The sequence below is a fragment of the Nicotiana sylvestris genome, chromosome 10 (genome assembly GCF_000393655.2).
Source record: "Nicotiana sylvestris chromosome 10, ASM39365v2, whole genome shotgun sequence".
Lineage (NCBI taxonomy): Eukaryota > Viridiplantae > Streptophyta > Magnoliopsida > Solanales > Solanaceae > Nicotiana > Nicotiana sylvestris.
The window spans coordinates 51,308,065-51,330,601 of NC_091066.1; the positions used below are offsets into that span (position 1 = coordinate 51,308,065).

At 35.3% G+C, this 22,537-nt stretch overlaps 2 protein-coding genes and 1 long non-coding RNA gene across 5 annotated transcripts; 2 read left to right on the forward strand and 1 right to left on the reverse strand.

Annotated features, from left to right (window-relative positions):
• The first annotated feature begins 1,058 nt into the window (after nucleotides 1-1,058).
• On the forward strand, nucleotides 1,059-8,504 carry LOC104211123 (sulfate transporter 1.3-like). 3 transcript variants are annotated; one of them, XM_009760126.2, is made up of 14 exons: nucleotides 1,059-1,301; nucleotides 3,630-3,983; nucleotides 4,073-4,121; nucleotides 4,208-4,415; nucleotides 4,517-4,691; nucleotides 4,790-4,855; nucleotides 4,942-5,055; nucleotides 5,151-5,267; nucleotides 5,354-5,480; nucleotides 5,757-6,043; nucleotides 6,136-6,326; nucleotides 6,413-6,498; nucleotides 6,589-6,665; nucleotides 8,018-8,504. In XM_009760126.2, exons 2-14 carry the CDS (start codon nucleotides 3,654-3,656, stop codon nucleotides 8,159-8,161), a joined length of 1,971 nt encoding a protein of 656 aa, XP_009758428.1. In that variant the 5' UTR covers nucleotides 1,059-1,301; nucleotides 3,630-3,653; the 3' UTR covers nucleotides 8,162-8,504. The 3 variants fall into 3 exon arrangements, with proteins under 3 accessions (XP_009758428.1, XP_009758436.1, XP_009758441.1); XM_009760134.2 differs by lacking the exon at nucleotides 1,059-1,301 and adding an exon at nucleotides 3,283-3,477; XM_009760139.2 differs by lacking the exon at nucleotides 1,059-1,301 and adding an exon at nucleotides 3,283-3,454.
• Nucleotides 5,585-6,602, reverse strand: LOC138880375 (uncharacterized). Its single transcript, XR_011403007.1, has 2 exons — nucleotides 6,514-6,602; nucleotides 5,585-6,065 (listed from the first exon to the last, which is right to left on the reverse strand). It is a non-coding gene; the product is annotated as an uncharacterized lncRNA (long non-coding RNA).
• Nucleotides 8,505-15,230: 6,726 nt separating the features above from the next.
• Nucleotides 15,231-16,585, forward strand: LOC138879325 (uncharacterized). Its single transcript, XM_070158931.1, has 3 exons — nucleotides 15,231-15,400; nucleotides 15,946-16,162; nucleotides 16,211-16,585. Exons 1-3 carry the CDS (start codon nucleotides 15,231-15,233, stop codon nucleotides 16,583-16,585), a joined length of 762 nt encoding a protein of 253 aa, XP_070015032.1.
• The last annotated feature ends 5,952 nt before the right edge of the window (nucleotides 16,586-22,537 follow it).

Genomic DNA, 22,537 nt, shown 5'->3' on the forward strand with positions numbered 1-22,537 from the left:
GTGTACCGGGATTCCTTATGCCGCACTAATTTTGAACTTTTTATATCAAAATTCAAACTTTAATTGAAAGACCGAAACTTGACAGTTGATAATATTTGAATACTTGATAATTGATACTACACTTCACTTGAACAATTGTTATTTGTAATAATAATTTTGTAATGGCTAAACTAAATAATTGATGAAACTTGAAATAATAAATAATTGAGAATTTGAGATTTGAGAATTTAAGAACTATAATATCAAGAGAGAATTGAGAGTTTGATACTTGAGAGAGAATTAGAGTAGTAAGTGAATGAATTTGTGAGAAAAAAATGAAGAAGAAGGGGAGCTATTTTAGATTTTAGGGTGGGAGGGCTATATTATTAATGGGGGGGGGGGCGAAATTGGCCATTTCTGCAATTTTTGGCCATTCCCCAACGGTCATTTCTGAATTTGACCGTTGGGAACGATCCAATTTAATTAAAAAAAAATAATTCAAACGGCAACCAGGCTGCAGCCCGGGTTTAAGCGATTTCGAGTTCAACGGGTTCGGGGCATCGTTAATCTAAACGTGAACGTACACAACCCGCCCCCCTCCCTATAACAACCCGTCCTAATATGAATAGTAACAGGCTGAACTGGGTTGAAGCAGATTGAAAACGGGTCAGCCCAGCCCGATTAACACCCTTGAGTAAAAGTGAACGGATGGGAGAATAACTTGATAAATTAAAAAATCACTCTATTTTATAAAAATAGTGGCAAATTTTTCTGAAGAAAGTGGGCTCCAGAAAGCTCCACAGTGGAAGACCCAAAGTCCCAAACTCCAAAACCGAAGACTTTTCCAACGTAAGACTTTTCGTCAAATAAGAACAAGGTCGTCCTTTTCCCTTTTTTGTTTTTCTCCAATGAACCGGGACGCTACTACGTCAGGATCCATTAAAACTCTAGACCCCACATTCTGTGGAAATTAATTAAGTAAATCTCATACAGATGACGAATGACTTCTATGGTATGAAGTTTACTTTTTTCCCCTCACACACGTTGAATAAAATATATTAAATTAGTAGTATCTTCTTTTCCCCTTTTGACACAAACAATGCAAATAATACTACTTTCGAGCAGTCTCTCATTGTGCTTTTTCCTCCACTTTCTGAACATGCATTCATCTGGATATCCAAACAGAGGATAGCAAATCTCCAGGTTTTCCGTTTTCCCTTCTGTCATGATTAGAGGGCAAAGTAAAATAATTAAAAAACAATTCCAGGAATAAAGTGGATACATTGAACCTGGACAGTACTTGGTTTCTTGATTCTCTTCAGGTCAGTTGTTTTTTCTTTTTTTTTCTTTTGTTTTTAGCTTCAGAATAACTGGAACTTAATTTTTGATCCCTGAAGTATGAGGACCATTGAGTGTGCGTACCTTGCTTTTTTATCTACATTTTACTTTTTGAAAGAGATTGATTCAAAATTTTAAGTTAATGATCCTATTGGAGAAAAAATACTACCAGGCATTTGTTCAAGTCTTGGTAGTGAAACCTGATATTTGTGCCACTAGAGGTAGCAGATACCTCGTGAAATTAGTCGAGATGCGCACAGGCTAGCCTCAAAACCATGGTTATGAAAAAAAGAATTTTAAGTTAATGAATTATAAAATGTGCTTACTTCCATTTTTTTTTTCGTCTGTCCAAATTTTGGTGGCCACAGAGGTACCGCTACTTGTGCTAGTAGGGTAACAAATATCCCGTGGAATTAGTCGAGATTCACTCAAGCTAGTCCGGTGATCATAGTTATGAAAAAGAATTTTAAGCTAATGAATTATAATGTGCTTACTTTCATTTTTATGTGCGAATTTAATATAGATATATGTATTAAAAAATTTGGACTATATACCAAATAAAGAGAGTTGGAGTTGAAACTAATTGATGCCTCAATAACCCAGAAAAGTGGGACACTATCCTCTTAAGGCATTATGATTTTTGATTTATTATTTGCTCTGACCAAATATGTGCTTCTTTTGTAAAAATGGACAAAAGTTATGAAACACATAACTGCACTTTTACCCTTTTGTAGTTTTTTATAAGTAGAATTATATGGGACCTAAGGCTAAGTGGATGTACGTTTTATGGTTATTTTATTAGGTGCTAATGTGGTCCACTATCAATGGTTTCTAAATAAGGCGTATGGAAGTTGGCTTTAGTCTAGCCAATGCTTGTTTGTTTTGCTAAAATTAGAATAACAAACTTTATTATATTAAGTTATTCCAATAAATTAATCTGGACTTCAATTTTTTAGTCAGTTCATGACTTCTTTTACTTAAATTAGCATTTTCATCATCCTCCGTCAAAACACATTTGATGGAAATACTTGGACAAATTCTGAGACGGTGGGAAATAGAGAGAAGTTAAAAGAGAACGAGCATAACCTTGGAAACGTACCATGAGTTTAGTGTCAAGTCCAAAATTTAGACGATGTGTTTGAGTTGTGAGAGTATGTTTTGAAATGTATATCTAAAGTTAAAAGAGAACGAGCATAACCTTGTAAATATACCATGAGTTTAGTGTCAAGTCCAAAATTTAGACGATGTGTTTGAGTTGTGAGAATATGTTTTGAAATGTATATCTAACTTTATCAGTACTTGTTTTTCGCACATGTATATAGGTTCGTTCCGCTTTTAAAATCGTTTTGAGTCTCATTTTGTGGTGCTTTATTCATCTCTACTTAGTTCTTTAACTTTTATAAAGCACTCAAGTAATTTCAACAAGACATTTTAAGTGAGCTTTGTCTACCTTCACAAGGTAGGGATAAAGTCTGCGTACACTCTACCCACAGACCCTACTTTTTGGGGTTACATTGGGTTTGTTGTTGTATTTAATGTGAGCTTTAATAGATGCCTGCATTAGAAGAGGCATGAATAAGTTCCTCAAACAGAATAAAATCAATGCCTGATAAAATCTTAAAGCCCCTTTTGAGTTGAAGAAAGTATTAGGTTCTCTTTCATGAACTTAAAACTAGAGAAACATTACAACATTTAAGGTTCTATATTCCTCCTGGTGAAAAGATATGTCCCATGTTAGGAGAATGACCTGCCTAATTCTGATAACATACCAAACTGTAGATGCTGTTACTTTGTGTTGTCAATTGTTCAAGCTTTTCATACCAGCTTTATTCAAATTATAGCGGTCATTAACAAATCGTACTTTCTTTAAATCAATGGTTATCAATGATCCATTTGTCTATTGGTGAGAATATAAAATTGTGCTGTAGCTTCTAAAACCAGAATGTGCTAAGCAAAAGCTTACTTTTTGACCACCACTAATACTCTTATAGATTGAAAAACTTTAACCTGTAGTTTCCTGATTATCTATATAATGGACAAGCACGAACTTTCTAATGTAGTACAAAGTTCAACAAGATTTGGAACTTTATTAGCACTAAAAGTCTCCCTCTGCATTGATCTAATTTGAAAGATTGGTGTAACTTCTTAATTTATCACATGGTTTCACTTCTTATTATGGCCTTGATTGTTTTACTAATGAAATCCCAATGATTGTTAATCTAATATCTTGATTTGGCTTGATTAACAAGCTTGAATTTAGTGGAGCATTTCATTTGGTGATATAACTCAGTTGTATTTCCGCTGCATTACAGGTGAATTAGCTGTTCTTATCTAGTATGGGTCATTCTAGTGTTGAGGCAGAAGAAACCAAAGAGATGGATATCAGAAGTTTTTCATCCTCGCGACACAACCAAACGCCCTATATTCACAAGGTTGGAGTCCCCCCAAAACAGGACATATTCAAGGAGTTAAAGACTACTGTGAAGGAGACGTTCTTTGCAGATGATCCACTGCGTTGCTTTAAGGATCAACCGAGGTCTAGGAAGTTTGTCCTTGGTTTACAGGCCATATTTCCAATATTAGAATGGGGTAGAAGCTATAACTTTGCTAAATTCCGAGGTGATCTTATTGCTGGTCTCACCATTGCAAGCCTTTGCATTCCTCAGGTAAAGAGAATGTGTTACTGTGCTAATGAAATCAAGATTGTAAGGATCTTTACAAATCTCTTATCAAAAACGTTCAACTGTAATGACAGGACATTGGCTATTCCAAGCTTGCAAATTTAGCTCCTCAGTACGGATTATGTGAGTTTCCAGCATGTTATTAACTTTATTTGAGTTACTAGACTATGAAAACCCCTTTTAAATATTTTCTTTGTTTGAAATCCCAGACTCCAGCTTTGTTCCGCCTCTGGTTTATGCCTTCATGGGCAGCTCGAGAGATATAGCCATAGGGCCTGTGGCTGTTGTCTCACTCTTGTTAGGTACTCTACTCCGGAATGAAATTGATCCGACTACAAATCCACATGAGTATCTGAGGCTTGCATTTACAGCTACCTTTTTTGCTGGCATTACTCAGGCTACTCTTGGGATCCTAAGGTGATTAATACAATAAGTACCAAGTTTAGGACTTGTAATCTTGTCCATTCGTTTCTTTGTTTCATCAGATTTAGTTGTCTTTTGCTTCGCTTTCTTGGCAGATTGGGCTTCTTAATTGACTTCCTATCTCATGCTGCTGTTGTTGGATTCATGGGTGGTGCTGCCATTACAATTGCCCTTCAGCAACTTAAAGGGTTTTTAGGCATCAAGAAGTTTACTAAGAAAACAGATATCATATCTGTAATGAAATCAGTGTGGCATTCAGCCAACCATGGAGTAAGTTTTCTTGCCACTAAAGAGCATTTTACATAAGATGTGTTTTATGGATAACTTGAAATTTATTCCTTTTTGTTTTATTTTTCAAAAATTTGCAGTGGAACTGGCAGACAATTCTCATTGGAGCAACCTTTTTAACTTTCCTTTTGTTCGCCAAGTACATTGTAAGAGTCCTAAGTTCTGTGGACTAAATTATATAAGAATTTGGTAGCCTTTAATTTCCTTGGTTCTAAAGTAACTTGGCAACCAGGGTAAGAAGAACAAAAGGCTGTTCTGGGTACCTGCAATTGCGCCGTTGATTTCTGTCATTCTTTCCACCTTCTTTGTCTACATTACTCATGCTGAAAAAAAGGGAGTCGCGATTGTAAGTGCTTGTTTTAGGTGCCTCCTGCTTTCATTAAAATTTTCTTTTGGAGCATATTGATCTATTTTTAATCATTTCTATGACAACCTTACCAGGTAGGACACATTGAGAAAGGAATAAATCCTCCTTCCGTCAAGGAAATATATTTCACTGGTGACTATCTCTTAAAAGGGCTTCGGACTGGTATTGTAGCTGGCATGATTGCATTGACGGTAAGCAAATTATTAAGGGAAATGTCGAAACAGGAACCTTCACATTTTTCTAGTAAATATCGGATCTTTCACCTTCTCTTTTATAGGAAGCTGTTGCAATTGGAAGAACCTTTGCTTCAATGAAGGACTACCAGTTGGACGGAAACAAAGAGATGGTGGCGCTTGGAGCTATGAATATTGTTGGCTCAATGACATCCTGCTATGTAGCTACTGGTAAGACAAATTAATGAGCAAATGGAGTATAAGTAAAGATACAATGTGTTTTACTTTCAGCACCTACGCTTCATTTTTAATCAGCCAAAAGAATCAATGCCAAATAATCTAATTATCTTTCATCTTATACACTATCATTCCTGAATTTTTATGTTCTATTATCAGGGCAGCAAAATAATGTGAAAAGAACTCATTTTTAATATAAATATTATTCAGTTATTTTCTCTTTCATGTATAAAGGTTTGTCCAAATAGTTGATCAGTTCATCTCGTGCAGGCTCCTTCTCTCGCTCAGCAGTAAATTACATGGCTGGCTGTCAAACTGCAGTTTCCAACATTGTCATGTCTGTCGTTGTGTTCCTAACTTTGGAATTCATAACCCCTCTTTTTAAGTATACTCCGAATGCAATCCTTGCTGCCATCATCATCTCTGCTGTACTCGGCTTAATTGACTATGAAGCAGCAATTTTGATTTGGAAGATTGACAAATTTGATTTTGTCGCTTGCATGGGGGCATTTTTTGGCGTGGTTTTTGCCTCTGTTGAGATTGGTCTTTTAATCGCGGTAAGGGCATCCAGCAACTTAACTGTTTACTTGAGAAAAATTATCATCATTCAACAACCAGAGCTGATCGATAACATTTTATCATTAAATAGGTCACAATATCATTTGCTAAGATTCTCCTCCAAGTCACAAGGCCGCGAACAGCTACTCTTGGTAGGATACCCCGGACAAATGTATATAGAAACATTCAGCAATACCCCGAGGCAACAAAAGTTCCTGGTGTATTGATTGTGAGAGTAGATTCAGCTATATACTTCTCAAACTCTAACTACATAAAGGAAAGGTAGGACACTTGTCTTACTTTTAATCTGAAGTTTTTTATATTGACAAGAAATAGCTAGGAACTTAACAAACTAACTTGTTATTCAGGATATTGAGATGGTTAACGGATGAGGAAGAACAACTAAAAGCAGCTGGCCTTCCTAAAATTCAATTCCTGATTGTTGAGATGTCACGTAAGTAGAGTTTACCTTAATTTGTCGCTGAAATTAAGAGCATGTTATCCTACTTAGCGACTCCCCGTGTTTCTTCTTTTCTACTTGCAGCTGTTACTGACATTGACACCAGTGGCATCCATGCCTTGGAAGAGTTGCTCAGAAGCCTAAAAAAGAGAGGTGTTCAGGTAATGATCTTAATTAACTTCATAATGTAGAAAATGTTTGATCGCGTTTAGAGCTGTCAATATGGGTCGGGCCGGGCTAGCCCAGCCCAACCCACGTAGGCTTTAGCAATTGACGGGCTGGGCTGCGCTAGCCCACCATTTTGATGAGCCTTAAAATGGTCAGCCCACCCCAGCCTTATGTGGGCCGCGGGCCCCACGGGCCGGCCCATCATTTTTAAAAATATAATTTTATATTTTTTCTTTAAGTTCTGACCTAAAAAAATAATAAATATTTAAAAGTTGAAAAATATCTTATTGGAAAAAATTCGCAAAACTTAATAACTTTTTATATTATTCCACTATATCACAATAAATACTAAAAAAAGTAAAAGACATGACTATATTTCATTCACTAAAAGTCAAAACTTAAAACAAACTATTCAAGAGAACGTTCACGATGCTTATGAGATATGCAACACATCATCTTCATCAAACACATTTGAATCCGTTTGTGACAAGGTTATCTTCACTTTCATCTACAATTCATACGCAATATTAATTAGTTAAATATTAAAAATAACTAAAGTTTAAAGATTAATAATATTTAGATTCACATAAAAAAATATTACCAGTTTGAGTTCGGGAAAACCTGTGCAGCCAATTTCGAGCAATAACAAGTGTTTGGACATTTTCATAATAAATGCAACTTCTGTACTTTGTAAGAACATGCCACTAATGCTAAATGTTGATTCCGATGGTATAATGGTAATAAGATGCTAAGTACATCATGCACCATCATTGAAAGATCAAGATAATTTCTAGAATGGTCCTTCCAATACATGACAACATCATCTCTTGAAACTTCTCAAGATCAAGTTTTGGTTCCTCTTAGTAAAGATCCAATTCTGACTTTCCATCTCTAAAGACAGTATACTTTTTATTTTTTATATATTTTAAATAAATATTTTATTAGGCCCACGGGCCGGGCAGGCCCAGCCTCAGTCAAGTCTCACGGGCCATAGACTTACTCGGGCCGGGCTTAAAAGCCTCGTTTTTAAACGGGCTCCAAAAATTCTAGCCCAGTCTTGCTAAATCATGGGCTGTGCTTGGCGCTCTAATCGCGTTCTAGCATAATGGCTATTTGACTAAATTACTCTTTATCTTTTCCTTAAACCAGTAATTAATCACTATAAGCCTTTTTGGAGTAGTGAGGTCAAAACCAACAAGTTAATGCCTTCTTGGATTTTCAAAATGACAACTTGGAATTTTTTTTTGGTAAATCGACAGATAAGAGGACCGTAGGGAGTAGTATTTTAACCTCAACAACTACAATTTTGTGTCTAAAAACCTTACCTTGTTCATTTCTTGAATAGCTTGTTCTCTCGAACCCGGGAAGAGTGGTGATTGACAAGCTACATGCATCCAATTTTCCAAGTCAAATCGGCGAGGACAAGATATTTCTCACAGTTGCAGATGCTGTGCTAACCTGTTCACTAAAATTGCCAGAAGAAGTTTAACAATGTAAAGAATGGATGCAAAAGAAAAAATCAACCAGAACCAAAATTGAAAAGAGTACACATATAGAGTGGTAGATAAAGGGACTGGATTCTATTTTTAGCGAGTGGTGGGATCCTCAGAAAAGTGATATATGATATGATATACTAATCCCAAACAGCCAATTGCGATAAGGAGTTGTTATTTGGTTTTTAAAGTTAGTACATGTTAGCCATGCTTTTAACTTTTATGGTTAAAATACAGTCGTCCATAAGAATTCCTTGTTTTTGCTACAGGCAATTATGTACTAATTAAACTCCTCTTGTGATCATAATCTGTAAAATATATGAGATGGTTTGCTGATAACATCTACAAAACGCTGTGTTTTTAGTTTTATAGTTGCTTTTTTTGGGGTCCTGTCCTTGTATAATAGATTGTGTCAGTGTTGATTATTTTCTCTAGCAAGTAGCAGACATATCTACAAAACCAAATATGTTACGGATAACATAACTATACTAGACATAAGACATTAATATGTTTTTATTTTTTATTTTAAGTGTTTAACTTCTATATATCAGGATTCAAGTCATCTAAGGGATAATACTGTACATACTAGGCGGAATTAATTACTTGGAATTAAAACACTCTTTATCATTTAAGACATAGCCACCATATCTATCTCCTGTGTTTTTGTCTAGAATGTTGTATTATAATATTTATTGATTTTTTTACTCGGTCAATCTAAAAGTTCTTGCCCTCGTCCAGCAGCTTTGGTCTCACAAAATTATGGTGTGGGTTTTTTTGAAAGTAAAGATAAACGTGTGAATCGGAAATGGATGGAAAAAATTAGAGAAAAATAAAAATTTGAATTTTTTTTTTTTACAAAGGAACTTTGTCCCCCATTAGGTAGGAAGAGGAAAATTGTTGTGCTTACATATAATAATACTTCTTCTAGCTCTTAAAAATTTCAGAAGAGAGCAAGCGCGCTGTCATCGTAGATCAGTTTCAAATTCAAATTTATTTTTTGCGCGGGATTTTAATTTAATTATGAGTGAATTAAATTCCTTAAGTAAACATAGTTTTTTGTTGGGCTCAAAAAAATTTATTGTTTTTTTTGTTTTCACATTTTTATTTGGGAAAGTTTACTATGAAAAAAGAATTAAATTTACCCTCCGTTATATTTTTTGTACAATGAATCGAATCTCTCTTCCATTAAGGTTGTTCAAAGGTGGACATCTAATCCTACACGACATTGACATTTTGGCCACGTGGCATGCTACCTTACTACACAAACCCATTTTATTCCTCTCATTCACTTCTTCTTCCACTACTAACACCTCCTACCCATTTTATTCCTCCCATTCACTTCTTTCTTCCACTACTAACACCTCCTACTCTTTCACCATTAGTACCACCATCAACACCATCATGATCACCATTTTCACCATCTCCACCTTCACTTTCTAGACCGAACTTAGGGAAAAATATAAAAAATTGTAGCAAAATATTTTGTTAATATTTGTCATGAGTTTTTTTTAATTTTTTTTTTTTTCCAAAAGGAAGAAGAATGTTTTGGTGATAAAGCGGAGATTACAAACATGCATTAAAAAAGAAATCAAGAACAAATGACAGTTCAGTTATCCAGCTACTGGATTGGTCGAATTATGCTTTTCCTTTCTTTTTTTTCACATAGTGTTAGTACACATTTTGGCACTGGATTAATTGGGATTAACGCCGGGAGTCAAACAAGCATTTACAAATAAAGGAAAATTTTCGTTCCTATATCATAGGAAACTATATTACCAAATATGTTTATAGTTTGCATATTACCCTTCATGCTAATAGTATTTCTACAAAATATAGATCATGCATTAAATAAGGAATCATTGTAGTTGTAGGCTTCCTTATTTAGGCGCGCTAAAATTGGAGGATTAAATATTCTTGTAGATCTTCCAAATGCAAATCACGCACATTAATCTTCTTCGTCAGTTTCGTTTCAAATTTAGCGTCTCTACATCAAACGCAATTATTCTTCTATAATTCAAAAACGAATTGATTATTCTTCTACAATTCACAAATCAAAAACGACTAAATCTTCTACATCAAAGGCAATTATGTCCAAATTTCAGTAATACAAAGCAAAGGAAAAGAGAGCAACAATTCCACCATTGACAACCATTAAAAAGCTTGAAAGCTTTGAATTCAAATTTGGGTTTTCAAAAATCATTATTTGTTTGGATTGGGTATTGTTGAAAATAATTGGGAATATGATTTGGAGTTTATATCTCAATTTTGAGGGGTTTTGGTGAAGATTAGACTTGGTTTTGACTGAATTTCAAATTGAAGAAGAAGAAGAAGACGTATATTGCAGAAATTATAGAAAAATTGTAGATAAATTGAAAAAAATTGTAGACTGTTGTTTATTTATTTTTCTTTTATTCATTACCTATTGTATGAAAGTTGAACAACATTGTATAAAAATTGTATTTAAGTGGATGATTTAGTACTGTTTTGGACAAAAATATATATAAAAAATGTGAAACATACATTTCAGGGGAAACATGTCGAGTCCAAATATGTACCCAGTTTGTAAATATTTTGTAGATAAATTATAGATTATTTGTATTCTGATTGTAGATGCTTTATTTTCTATTTTCACAAATAAAAAAAGACTAAAACTTCTACAAATCTTCTGAAAAAACGCAATTATGTCAAAAATCTCAATTATGCTACAATTGAATGAGAATTGGGATATTAAAATTCAATGTACCCAGTTTGTAGATATTTTGTAGATAAATTGTAGATTATTTGTATTCTGATTGTAGATGCTTTGTTTTCTGTTTTCACAAATCAAAAACGATTAAAACTTCTACAAATCTACTACAAAAAATGCAATTATGTCGAAAATCCCAATTATGCTACAATTGAATGGGAATTGGGATATTAAAATTCAATGTACCCAGTTTGTAGATATTTTATCGATAAATTATAGATTATTTGTATTCTGATTGCAGATGCTTTGTTTTCTATTTTCATAAATCAAAAAAGACTAAAACTTCTACAAATCTTCTGCAAAAAACGCAATTATGTCGAAAATCCTGATTATTTTATAATTTTGTGATTCTCATATATGCTCTTGTTACTCCTTACGAAACTGCTATGCTAAATATGGAATCCAAAAAAATATTTCTGCAATTTTTCTTCAAGAAAAATAAATAAACAATAGTCTACAATTTTGCTTCAATTTATCTACAATTTTCTATAATTTTTGCAATATACGTCTTCTTCTTCTTCTTCTTCTTCTTCTTCTTCTTCTTCTTCTTCTTCTTCTTCTTCTTCTTCTTCTTCGAATTTCAATATGAAATTCAGCCAAAACCAAGTCTAATCTTCATCAAAACCTCCTCAAAATTGAGATATAAACTCCAAACCATATTCCCAATTATTTACAACAACACTCAATCCAAACAAATAATGATTTTTGAAAACCCAAACTTGAATTCAAAGCTTCAAAGCTTTTTAATGGTTGTCAATGGTAGAATTGCTGCTCTCTTTTCCTTTCCTCTTATATTACTGAAGGAACCCGAAATCATAACCATCAAAAGTTATTGCTGTGTATGAAACTTTGAAGATTTGGCTTCAATTTTGACTGGTTGTAGAAGAAAAAACCTTGATTTTGGACGTTAATGGTAGAGGGTTTCAATTGTTTTTCTGGATTTAGCAGAGAGTTTTAATTGTTTTTCTGGTTTTTCTTTTTTCTGGGTGTGTGATGATACATGGGTGAGGGTGTGGGGTTGGGAGAGAGAAACGTGAGGGGGGGGGGGCGGATTTGGAGGAATATACGGTACCATAAATGTAGGAGTGATATAAGGTACAATTAATGTACAGTTAAAAAACCTTATGGTACATAATTGGTAATTAGGTATACTAAATGTAATTATATCAAACCTTAAACATTGAGGGTAATATAGTTTCCTATATGACATAGGAATGTAAAAATTCCTTACAAATACCAGACGAAGCCTAATTGAAATATGCATATTTTAATGGCTTTGAAAATTATTACAGTGATTATAAATTTTATGAAATGAATATAAAAAAATATTTTGCAACCATTGTTTATATTTTTTCCCTAAGCACGGTCTAGAGAATAAAGGGGGAGATGGTGAAAATGGTGGTGTTGATGGTGGCACTAGTTGTGAAGGAATATGAGGTGCTAGTGGTGGAAGAAGAAGTAAAAGTGAGGAATAAAATGGGTTGATGATAGTGAGGTGGCATGCCACGTGGCGAAAATGTCAGTGACACATGGAATTGAGTGTCCACCTTAGATAACCTTAACGGAGAAGAGGTATATTTGACCTAATTGTATAACAACAGGTAGTGCTAGCAAAATGAGCCCATATTTTATCAATTACCCGTATTTTAGTGGGTTGGATGAGTGATATTTAAGTTGAATAAAATTTGGGCTTCAACCCATAGAAATATAGGTATTCATTGTAAAATATGGATTAGCCTAGTGGGTTATCTTCCAACTTCGTAAGTTTCTTCTGACTATAATTGACTGTGTGAGCATTATTGTTTTTTCTTCTTTTTTTTTTCCTTCTAAATATTGTAAGTGCTTTTTATGATTTTTTAGCGTTCTTGTTCTTTCTAGATGCATATTTGAATACCGAAAATAGTTTTAGAAGTAGAAGCAATTTCGTCTATTTTTTCACCCACCCCCACCCAACACCTCTCCCCACTCTAAATAGAAATACTATTAAGAGTACTTTATTTTCATGTTGTAGATAGAGAACTTTCTTTTTCATTTCAACAAAATGAGTTTTTTTTTTTTTCATGATGTAAAAAAAATATTCTCTTTCATTTCAACAAAAAAAAAGCACTTTCTTTTCATGAAGTAGAAAAAATATTTTCTTTCATTTCAACAAAATAATATAGAAAAAGTATTTTCTTTTATTTCTTTTCATGATAGAAAAAATATATTTTATTTTATTTCAACAAAATGAGTACTTTCTTTTCATATTGTAGAAAGAGTACTTTCTTTTTCAACCAAAAAAATATTATTTTCTTTTTAATTATGGAGCACAAATTTCAACATTATCATGCGTGAAAAAGTAAAGCAATACATTAGTTCATTTGGGTTTGTTTGGTTTTTTAAAAGAATAATTAAATTCTTGAAGAAAATAAGTCTTGAAAACGTTGGGTATTTGGTGTGTGGGGGGGGGGGGGAGAGCACAGGAAATATGAGGATTTGGGGGAAGGGGGTGAGGAGAGTAACATAAAAAATTATTTTCCTAAAAAATATTTTCTACTCTCTAACCAAATAATAAAAAAAATTGAAAAAGTTTTTCACTCACCTATCAAATAAGGAAAAATAAGTGATAAAATTTCATTTTCCATGGAACGAAACACACCTTAAGAATTTGTATTTTTGCTCTTTTTCCCTTTTTATTATTATTACTATTACTACTACTACTACTATTATATTTTTTATTTTTTTTTAGTTTTATATTGGAATGCAGACGATATATGAATAAAGTGGAAAATGCAGAGTTATTTATTAGTAATGATTATTGCTTAAGTGTATTAAACACATTTCTTCCTAGAATAAAAATTGTCATATTAAAAGTAACTTAAGTTTACAATATGATAGTCAAATTTGAATAAATTTAATGAAGAATAGTATATATTATTCCAGTTAAGATTATGTTACTAAATAATATGAGCAAAAGAAAAATCATCAAGAGCTTCTGCACATGGCTCATTCTCTCTCGCCGCAGGATAACTAACGTGCACCTACCATGGGGAAAAGGGCACGTGTGCCATCACAGGAGCTACTAATGGCTCAAGCTTCATCTTTGCTACTTCAGAGAGGACAGAAGAACAATCAAACTCCTGCTCAAACTCGTCGCAGTCCAAATTGGGGAAAATCCAATGAAACAGTAACAAGGAAAAGTGAGGCACAAAAGCAACATGCAAATGTTTGACAACAATGGGAGGAAGCCATTAATGAACCTATCAGTGAATCATCAAGCAGTGGGAAGAAATCATGGGCAGATCAAGTTAAGGAAGAGGAGAGAACAGAGAAGACGAACTCAATCTTGGACAATTTTCATATCTCTAAGATATCAAATGCTGGATTCAAACTAGAATATGTATCTCCAATTAAGCAGGGTAAGTCTATTATTGTTGAAATTGATTAAGAGGATATTGTTTTTGAAGTGGTATTTTGGAAGAATCATGTTGTTTTCTATGTTTTAGGAGCGTTTCCCCCTTTTTCGGTTATAAAGGGATATGTACAGAGTTTATGGGCAAAGCATAGTTTGAACAAAATAGTGATGCTGAAAAATATAATTGTACTTGTTAAATTTGATAGTGTTATGGGTATGAATGAAGCTTTACAGGGGGGAATATATCACTTTGACAATAAGTTGTGAAGCAATGGAACCCAGACATGGAGTTCACAAGAGAAATTATACACAGTTCCAATATGGATCAAACTTCCAGGTTTAGAATTTAAGTATTGGAGAAAAAAAGGTCTGAGTAAGATCGGAAGTCTAGTAGAAAAACCAATGATGGTGGATCAAAACACTGAGAAAAAGTTGGGACTCAGTTTTGCAAGACTTTTAGTGGAGGTGGATGTGAAGGCAGACCTTCCAGATGTTGTGAAGTTCAGGAATGAAAAAGGGGATGTGATTGAACAGAAAGTCTTGTATGATTGGAAACCAACACTCTATACCTATTGTAAAAAGTATGGGTACTTTGAGAATGTTTGTAGGAAAAAGAACCCCCCCCCCCCCCCCAAATCTGTTGAAAAGCAGGAGGCAAGGGTTCAGGATGACAAACAGAAGAAGGGAGAGGAGGAAAAGCAGGATAGAAGCAAAGACACAGAGGCAATACAAACTGCAAACAAAGCCAGTGGAAAGAATATAGGATGGATCACACCTTTGAGGACAGCGAAAGCTCAGATAATAGGCTCTTAACAAGTTGCAAGGGCAAACTCTTTTCAGGCACTTGATAAACAAGAAACTAGTAAGGCACAAGAGCTGGTTTCAGTGGGAAAAGTGGAAGGCCAATCCATTCCTGTGTCAGGGAATGGTTAATATTCTCTCCTGGAATGTAAGGGGGCTTAATACTCCCAATAAGCAAAAGGAGACTAAACTCCTTTGCAATGATGAAAAGGTTGGAATGATAGGATTATTAGAAACAAAAATAAAGAAGGATAGAATTGAACAAATAGCAGGGAAACTATTTAGTGGATGGCAGTATATCACAACTTGGAGGCTCATTATAATGGGAGAATATGAGTTACATGGAGGCCAGACTATTACAGAGTTATTCTAAAGAGCAGCACTACACAGGGAATAACATGTGAAGTCTATTATATTCCTCTCCAGATGCAATTTGCTATCACCTTTGTGTATGCATTTAACACTAAGAAATAGAGAAAGAGCTTATGGAGTTGGTTAATTGAGCAAAACTCATATTGTAAGTTGACATGGTTAATCACAGGGGGACTTCAACTCAATTTTAAATATGGAGGACAAGATAGGGGTAATCCAATTACATGGGCAGAAGTAGTAGATTTTAATAACTGCATGGGAGAATGTGGTTTCATAGAACTACCATACCAGGGCAGTAGATATACATGGAATAATAGGCACTGTCAAAAAATAGATTCAAAAATAGATTGGACTTTCATTAATGGGGAGTGGTTAGACCTTATACCATCATGTAAATCTAAAATTCTACCTGAGGGTATAAATGACCATTGTCCTGTATATATAACTCTTTCATATGATAATCATAGGATTAAAAGATACTTTAAGTACTGCAATGCTTGGGCACAACACCCTCAGTTTAATCAGATTGTTTCATATGTATGGACAACATTTGTAGAAGGATGCAAAATGTTTCAGATTGTTAAAAAGATGAAGTTACTGAAAAGGAAGCTTAGGGAACTTAACAGTCAATACTTCAGCAATATTGAGCAAACAACTAAAGTAGACAGACAAGCATTGAAGCAGGTGTAGGAAAGGTTGCAAACTGATCCTAGTAATCTTGGTATTCAACAGGAAGAACATGAGAAATATCAGAAGTTTAAAGAATCATCCAACCTTGCTGAAATGTTTCTACAACAGAAAAGTAAAGCTACATGGTTAAGGCTGGGAGATGACAACACTGGGTACTTCTACTCAGTAATAAGACACAAAAGATTGAAGTTAGCTACTATCCAATTGAAAGATGACCAAGGGGTATGGCAGACAGAACCAGAAGCAATTGTAGACTTGTTCCTAAGCTACTATCAAGAACTGCTTGGGCAAAAGGCTAGTTCAAGAAGGAGAGCATACAAAGGCTTCATACAAAATGGTTCTTTACTGACAACAGAGTTGCAGCTGAGATTACTGCAGCCTATTGAGGAAAAGGAAGTTAAGAAGGAATTATTCTAGATTGATAGTAATAAAAGTTCAGGGCCTGATGGGTATAGCAGTGGGTTCTTTAAAGATTCTTGGCACATTCTAGGCAGGGATATTACTGATGTTATACTGGATTTCTTCAGGAATGGAAGATTGTTAAAGCAGATCAATTGCACCAACATTGCTCTAATTTCTAAGATAACTGATCCTGAGTTTGCAAGCCAGTTCAGACCAATTGCATGTTGTAATGTCTTGTACAAATATATCTTAAAGGTGATTTGCAGCAAGTTGAAAAATGCAGTAAATTACATAGTAGCAGACAATCAGTCAGCATTTGTGCAGGGTAGATCTACGATGCATAATGTGCTTATTTGCCATGATTTACTCAGGCATTATAATAGGAAGACAACACCTAGATGTCTAATGAAAATTGATCTCAGAAAAGCCTATGATATGGTCAGTTGGGAGTTCTTAGAAGAGATTCTGCTTGGCTATAGATTCCTAGAAAGATTTGGCCAATTGATTATGACTTTTGTGACTTCACCAAAGTTTTCAGTCACTGTAAATGGAGAACAACATGGGTATTTTGAGGGGCAAAGGGGACTTCAATAAGGTGATCCTATGTCACCAAAACTCTTTGTGTTGTTTATGGAGTACCTCTCCAGGACTTTAGGAAGGATGGTTGAATTGCTAGATTTCAAATACCATCCAATGTGTAAACATTTGAAGCTGAACCATCTCATTTTTGCTGATGATTTAATGGTCTTTTGCAAAGGTGAAGGGCATCAGTGAATAGAGTAAAGGAAGCACTAAAACATTTTAGTGAGGTGTTAGGTCTGAATGCAAACTTGGACAAATCTAACATATTCATGGCAGGAGTGACTGATTAAACTAAGAAGAGACTGTTGAATGTCACTGGGTTCTCAGAGGGATCTTTTCCTATCAGATATCTTGGACTACCTTTGTCACCTAAGAAGTGGAGTCTATTGGAGTGTCAATAGCTGGTAGAGAAGATCACTCATAGAATCAGTGTTACCTATGTAAAGAGGCTGTCATATGCAGGAAAGCTTCAAGTGATAACTGCACTTCTATTTTCAATATACAGATTTTGGGGTACAGTGTTTATTTTACCTCAAAGTGTATTAAGGGAAGTAGACAAAATATATAGAAATTACTTATGGGTAGTTCAAAAGACAAGAGAGGAGTTCCACTAGTTTCATGGGAGAATATATGTTGTCCTAAGAAAATGGAGGCCTAAATATCCAAGGATGCAGTAATTGGAATAAAGCTTCAGTGGGAAAACTGTTTTGGCAACTAACTCAGAGTAAGAATTCATTATGGGTCAAATGGGTGCATCGCATCTACATCAAGAATGATCCTAATGTATGTTCTCACATTGTGCCCCAAGATTGTAGTTGGTATTGAAAAAATATCACGACCCCAAACCACCCCGACCGTGAAGGCGCCTATCGCAGTACTAGGCTAGCCGATTCGACATTTATAACATAAACATGTCTTTTTCTTAATTCATTTACTAATTAGATATTATTACAAATCTTTCGTTTAAACATTTCAAGACAAGCGGATAAATATGCAAAACATCAGACACTGCCCGATCCTGGAGTCACTAGTCATGAGCCACTAAAATACAATCTGATAATGTTTTCTCAATACAAGATGAGTCTAATAAAATAAACAAATGCTAAATAGATAGGAAGGAAAAAGGCAAGGCTGCGGATGCCGTGCAACTACCTTGTTAACTCTGGAAATGCTCTGAAGGAAAGGAACAGCTCTCACTCGGATGCCCTAGCACCTGGATTTGCACACAAGGTGCAGGGAGTAACGTGAGTACGCCAACTTAGTAAGTAACAATTATAAATAAAGGCTGAGTGCAGTGACGAGCATTAATAATCAAATACATCTCATAACATAAAAACCTCAGTGGAAATAATAAGATCAAATCAGTAATTAAATTCGGAACATCTCGTATAATAAAACTCCAGTTTCAATAAAAATTGTTTAAAACATTTGTTCAACATTTTCAATAGAGGCTTAGTATAAAAGAAAAGTAAAAACAGTAATTTCATAATACAAGCCCAGCACTCACACTCAGCACTCACACTAAATAGGTACCTTATAATAACCGTTGCGGCGTCAACCCGATCCATAAATACATAGTCAATTGCGCTCATTGGGGGTGAGCAGACTCCGGAGGGGCTCCTACAGCCTAAGCACTATATCGTTGCGGCGTGCAGCCCGATACACACACACACACACACACACACATATATACCTCTAGGGGTCCAAATAGTACGGCACAAGGCCCCAAACGTGGCATTCAACCCAAGTTAACAAAATCATTTTTAAAGCACATAGATATCACATTAGAGTTTATCAAAATATGCAACTCTACAGTTGCCACGGGACGGACCAAGTCACAATCCCTATTGGTGCACGCCCACATGCCCGTCACCTAGCATGTGCGTCACCTTATTTATCAAAATAGTACAAAATTTCGGGGTTTCATACCCTCAGATCTAGATTTACAATCGTTACTTACCTCAAACTGAACGCAAATCTACTTTGCAATGCCTTTGCCACTCGACTCGGTCTCAAATCGCCCCGAATCTATCTAAAAATTAGAATCATATCATCAATACATGCTAAAGGAATAAAGCCCATGCAAGAATTATCAAATTAAATCAATATTCCTGAAATTGGCCAAACCCGACCCCCGAACCCACGTCTTAGATGCCAATAAAAATCACAACACTAGAATCCTTATTCACTCACGAGTCTATACATACCAAATTTACGAAAATCCAACTTCGTTTGACCCCTCAATCGCCCAATTTTAACTCTCAAGTTCCAAGCCCTAATTCCCCAATTTTCACCCTTAAATCCCACAAATTACAAGCTTAATCTACTGAAAATCATCATAGAATCGAGTACTAAGTCAAAAAACCTTACCTCAACAAGTTTCCCCCTTGATTCCCTCTTCAAAACCATCCAAAAGCTTCAATCCCAACTTCAAAAATGGTGGAATGGGCCAAATTTCGCGAAGGGGAACTTATATAATTTCTGCCCCAGGAATTCCGCACCTGCGGACAATATCTCGCACCTGCGGTCACAGGTGCGCACCTGCGAAAATCACTTAAAGGACCGAGATCGCATCTGCGCCCAGTCACCGCACCTACGATGCCGCAAATGCGTCCAAATAACCGCATCCGCGGTTCTTCTCCTGATGGACAAAACACGCACCTGCGATCTCCTTACCGCATTGCGTCCTTGCACATGCGGTCCCCAATCCGCAGGTGGGGAAATGATAGAAGCAGCAAAATCTGCAGCAATAACTCAAAGTGAAACTTCTCGTCAACCACCCAAATCCATCCCGGGGCCCTCGAGACCTCAACCAAACATACCAACAAGTCACATATCATCATTCAAATCTATACCATCCTTCGGAACACTCAAAACAATATCGAAACACCATATCACCCTCGGATTCAAGCCTAAGGATTTTCAAACTTCCGAATTCCGCAAACGATGCCAAAACCTATCAAACCTCGTCCGAAAGACCCGAAATTTTGCACACATATCACAATGACACAACAGACCTACTCCAATTTTTGAAATTTCATTCCGACCCCGATATCGAGATTTCCACTGCCGACCGAAAAATGCTAAATTTTCAATTTCGCCAATTCAAGCCCAAATCTACCACGTACCTCCAAATAACATTCCGAATCCACTCCTAAATCCTAACACCTAACGAAGTTATCCGAACCATAAAACTTCAATTCCGAGATCATTTATCCACATGTTAACTTTCGGTTGACTTTTCCAACTAAAGCTTCTTAATTAAGAGACCAAGTGTCTCATTCCATTCCACGACCACTTCGAACCCGAACCAACCAACACGATACGACGAAATACAGCTGAACAATACATAAAGAAGCAGAAATGGAGGAAACGGAAATGTAACTCATGAAACGATCACCCGGGTCGTTACAAAAATATTGAACTCCCTTAAAGAGAAGATGCGTGAATGGTATGTACAGGGTAAATATATACTAACTCCTAAAGGGGACTATTCCCTAACAAGTAGCTATAACTCATTACTGAGAGGACAAGAGAGGATGGATAATGCGAGCCTATTTTGGAGCAAATTTACACAGCCAAAATACAGATGTATTGCTTGGCTTGCAACTAAACAAAGACCACTGACAAAAAAAAAGACTAGGGAAATGTGGATTATAGTACCAGATATGAACTGCTGCTTATGTGATGATCAAGAAGTTGAGACCAGTCAACATTTATTTGGTAATTGTCAATGGATACAGGCTATAAGAAGATCACTGCTGCAATGGACATGAGCACAATTGTATGCGGGGTATCCTAAACTGGTATTTGATCGAATTAGAAGGAAGCACTGGCAGAAACTCAAGAAGGAAGGGATGGCTGCCATATGGGGTGCAACAATCTATCATGTATGGACTGCCAGGAATAGAAAATTGTTTCGAAATGGAACTGTACATGTGGATATTATAGTTACACAACTCAAGAAAGAGATAAAAGAGAGAATAGGGATGATTAAGCTGTCAAATATAGGAAGTAGAAATAAAGGATTCATATAGAGACTATTGTGTAATTAGAGATTTGGAGTCTCAGTTTCTTTGTGAAGTTAGGAGCTCATTAGGTGTATTGATTAATTTTATTATCAATGGTAATATTCACAGTTGTTACCAAAAAAGAAAAATCATAAATTGCACTTGAAAAAATATTACACTTATATAATATGGGTTAACCCATATTCAACCCACCGATTTGACACCCAATCCATTTTTTACCCGCATAAAATATGGGCGAGTTGAAACCCAACCCATTTTTAACCTATCCAAATCCAACCCTACCTGATCATTTGCCATCACATGAATATTCTTAAGGTAAATTTGATCCTTTTCTCACGGTGGAGGGATAAATTTGAACTTTTTCCCTTTTTATTTCGAACACAGGATTAACTGGCTTGTCCCGTGGAGAATTGGCCTTAGCAATTCGTTCTACCGAAAAGTAATATTGCCAACGGGAGAAGAGAAGAACCAACAAAAGATTGTGTGGATTTCCAGAATTGTCAAAAAGACAGTGCGATAAGAAGTGAATATGCTTTGAATACATGACTTTGAATGGTTCATTGTGTTAGGAGAAGTTCCAATGGCATTAGCCCTATTACTGAAATGAACTAGTTCATCAAACTCTTCTACTGTGAGAGACAAAAGTTCTAGGGATGGAAAACGGGGAGGTGCGGGTGCTGGGTGGTTCGGGTTTAAGATTACGCAAGGCGGGCGAGTTTAAGTTGGGAATCTTACAGAAATGTTCCAAAAAAGTCTCAACTTACCAACCTCTAGTCATAAATCATAGACTGACCAAAACTAGCCAAACACAGATAAAAATTAAAAAAATAAGGTTCTTTCTCTCTAAGAATCATACACAAAGATCTCCTTCTATATTTCTAACCGTGATTAAAAATATTAGATGCAAGACAAAAAGAAAATTGCATGGATAAGGCAGCAAATAAGGTGTGTATATATATGTATACCAGATTCCAAAAATCTAAGCAAAAAAAGAATTTTTGTAATGGATATGGTTGAGATTCATTGAAAACATATATATGAGTCAATTTACAAAATTAGCAAGATTGGAGGTGATTTGGACTGAAATGGTATCAAAATTCATAGTTAAAATCGAGTTCAAAAAGTTCTTATGTGACACATGTATCAAACATGTATAACACATGTATCTCACACGCAGGTATACATGGAAATACATGTGATACACATTTGATACAAATATGATACATATCTGATACACAATGTGATATACATGTTATTTTTTCATCTTCATCTTCTACTTCGAATTTTCAATTCAAATCACCTCAAAACTCCACCAAATCATCCCAAAACTAATATTCAAGCTTCTTTAGATGTA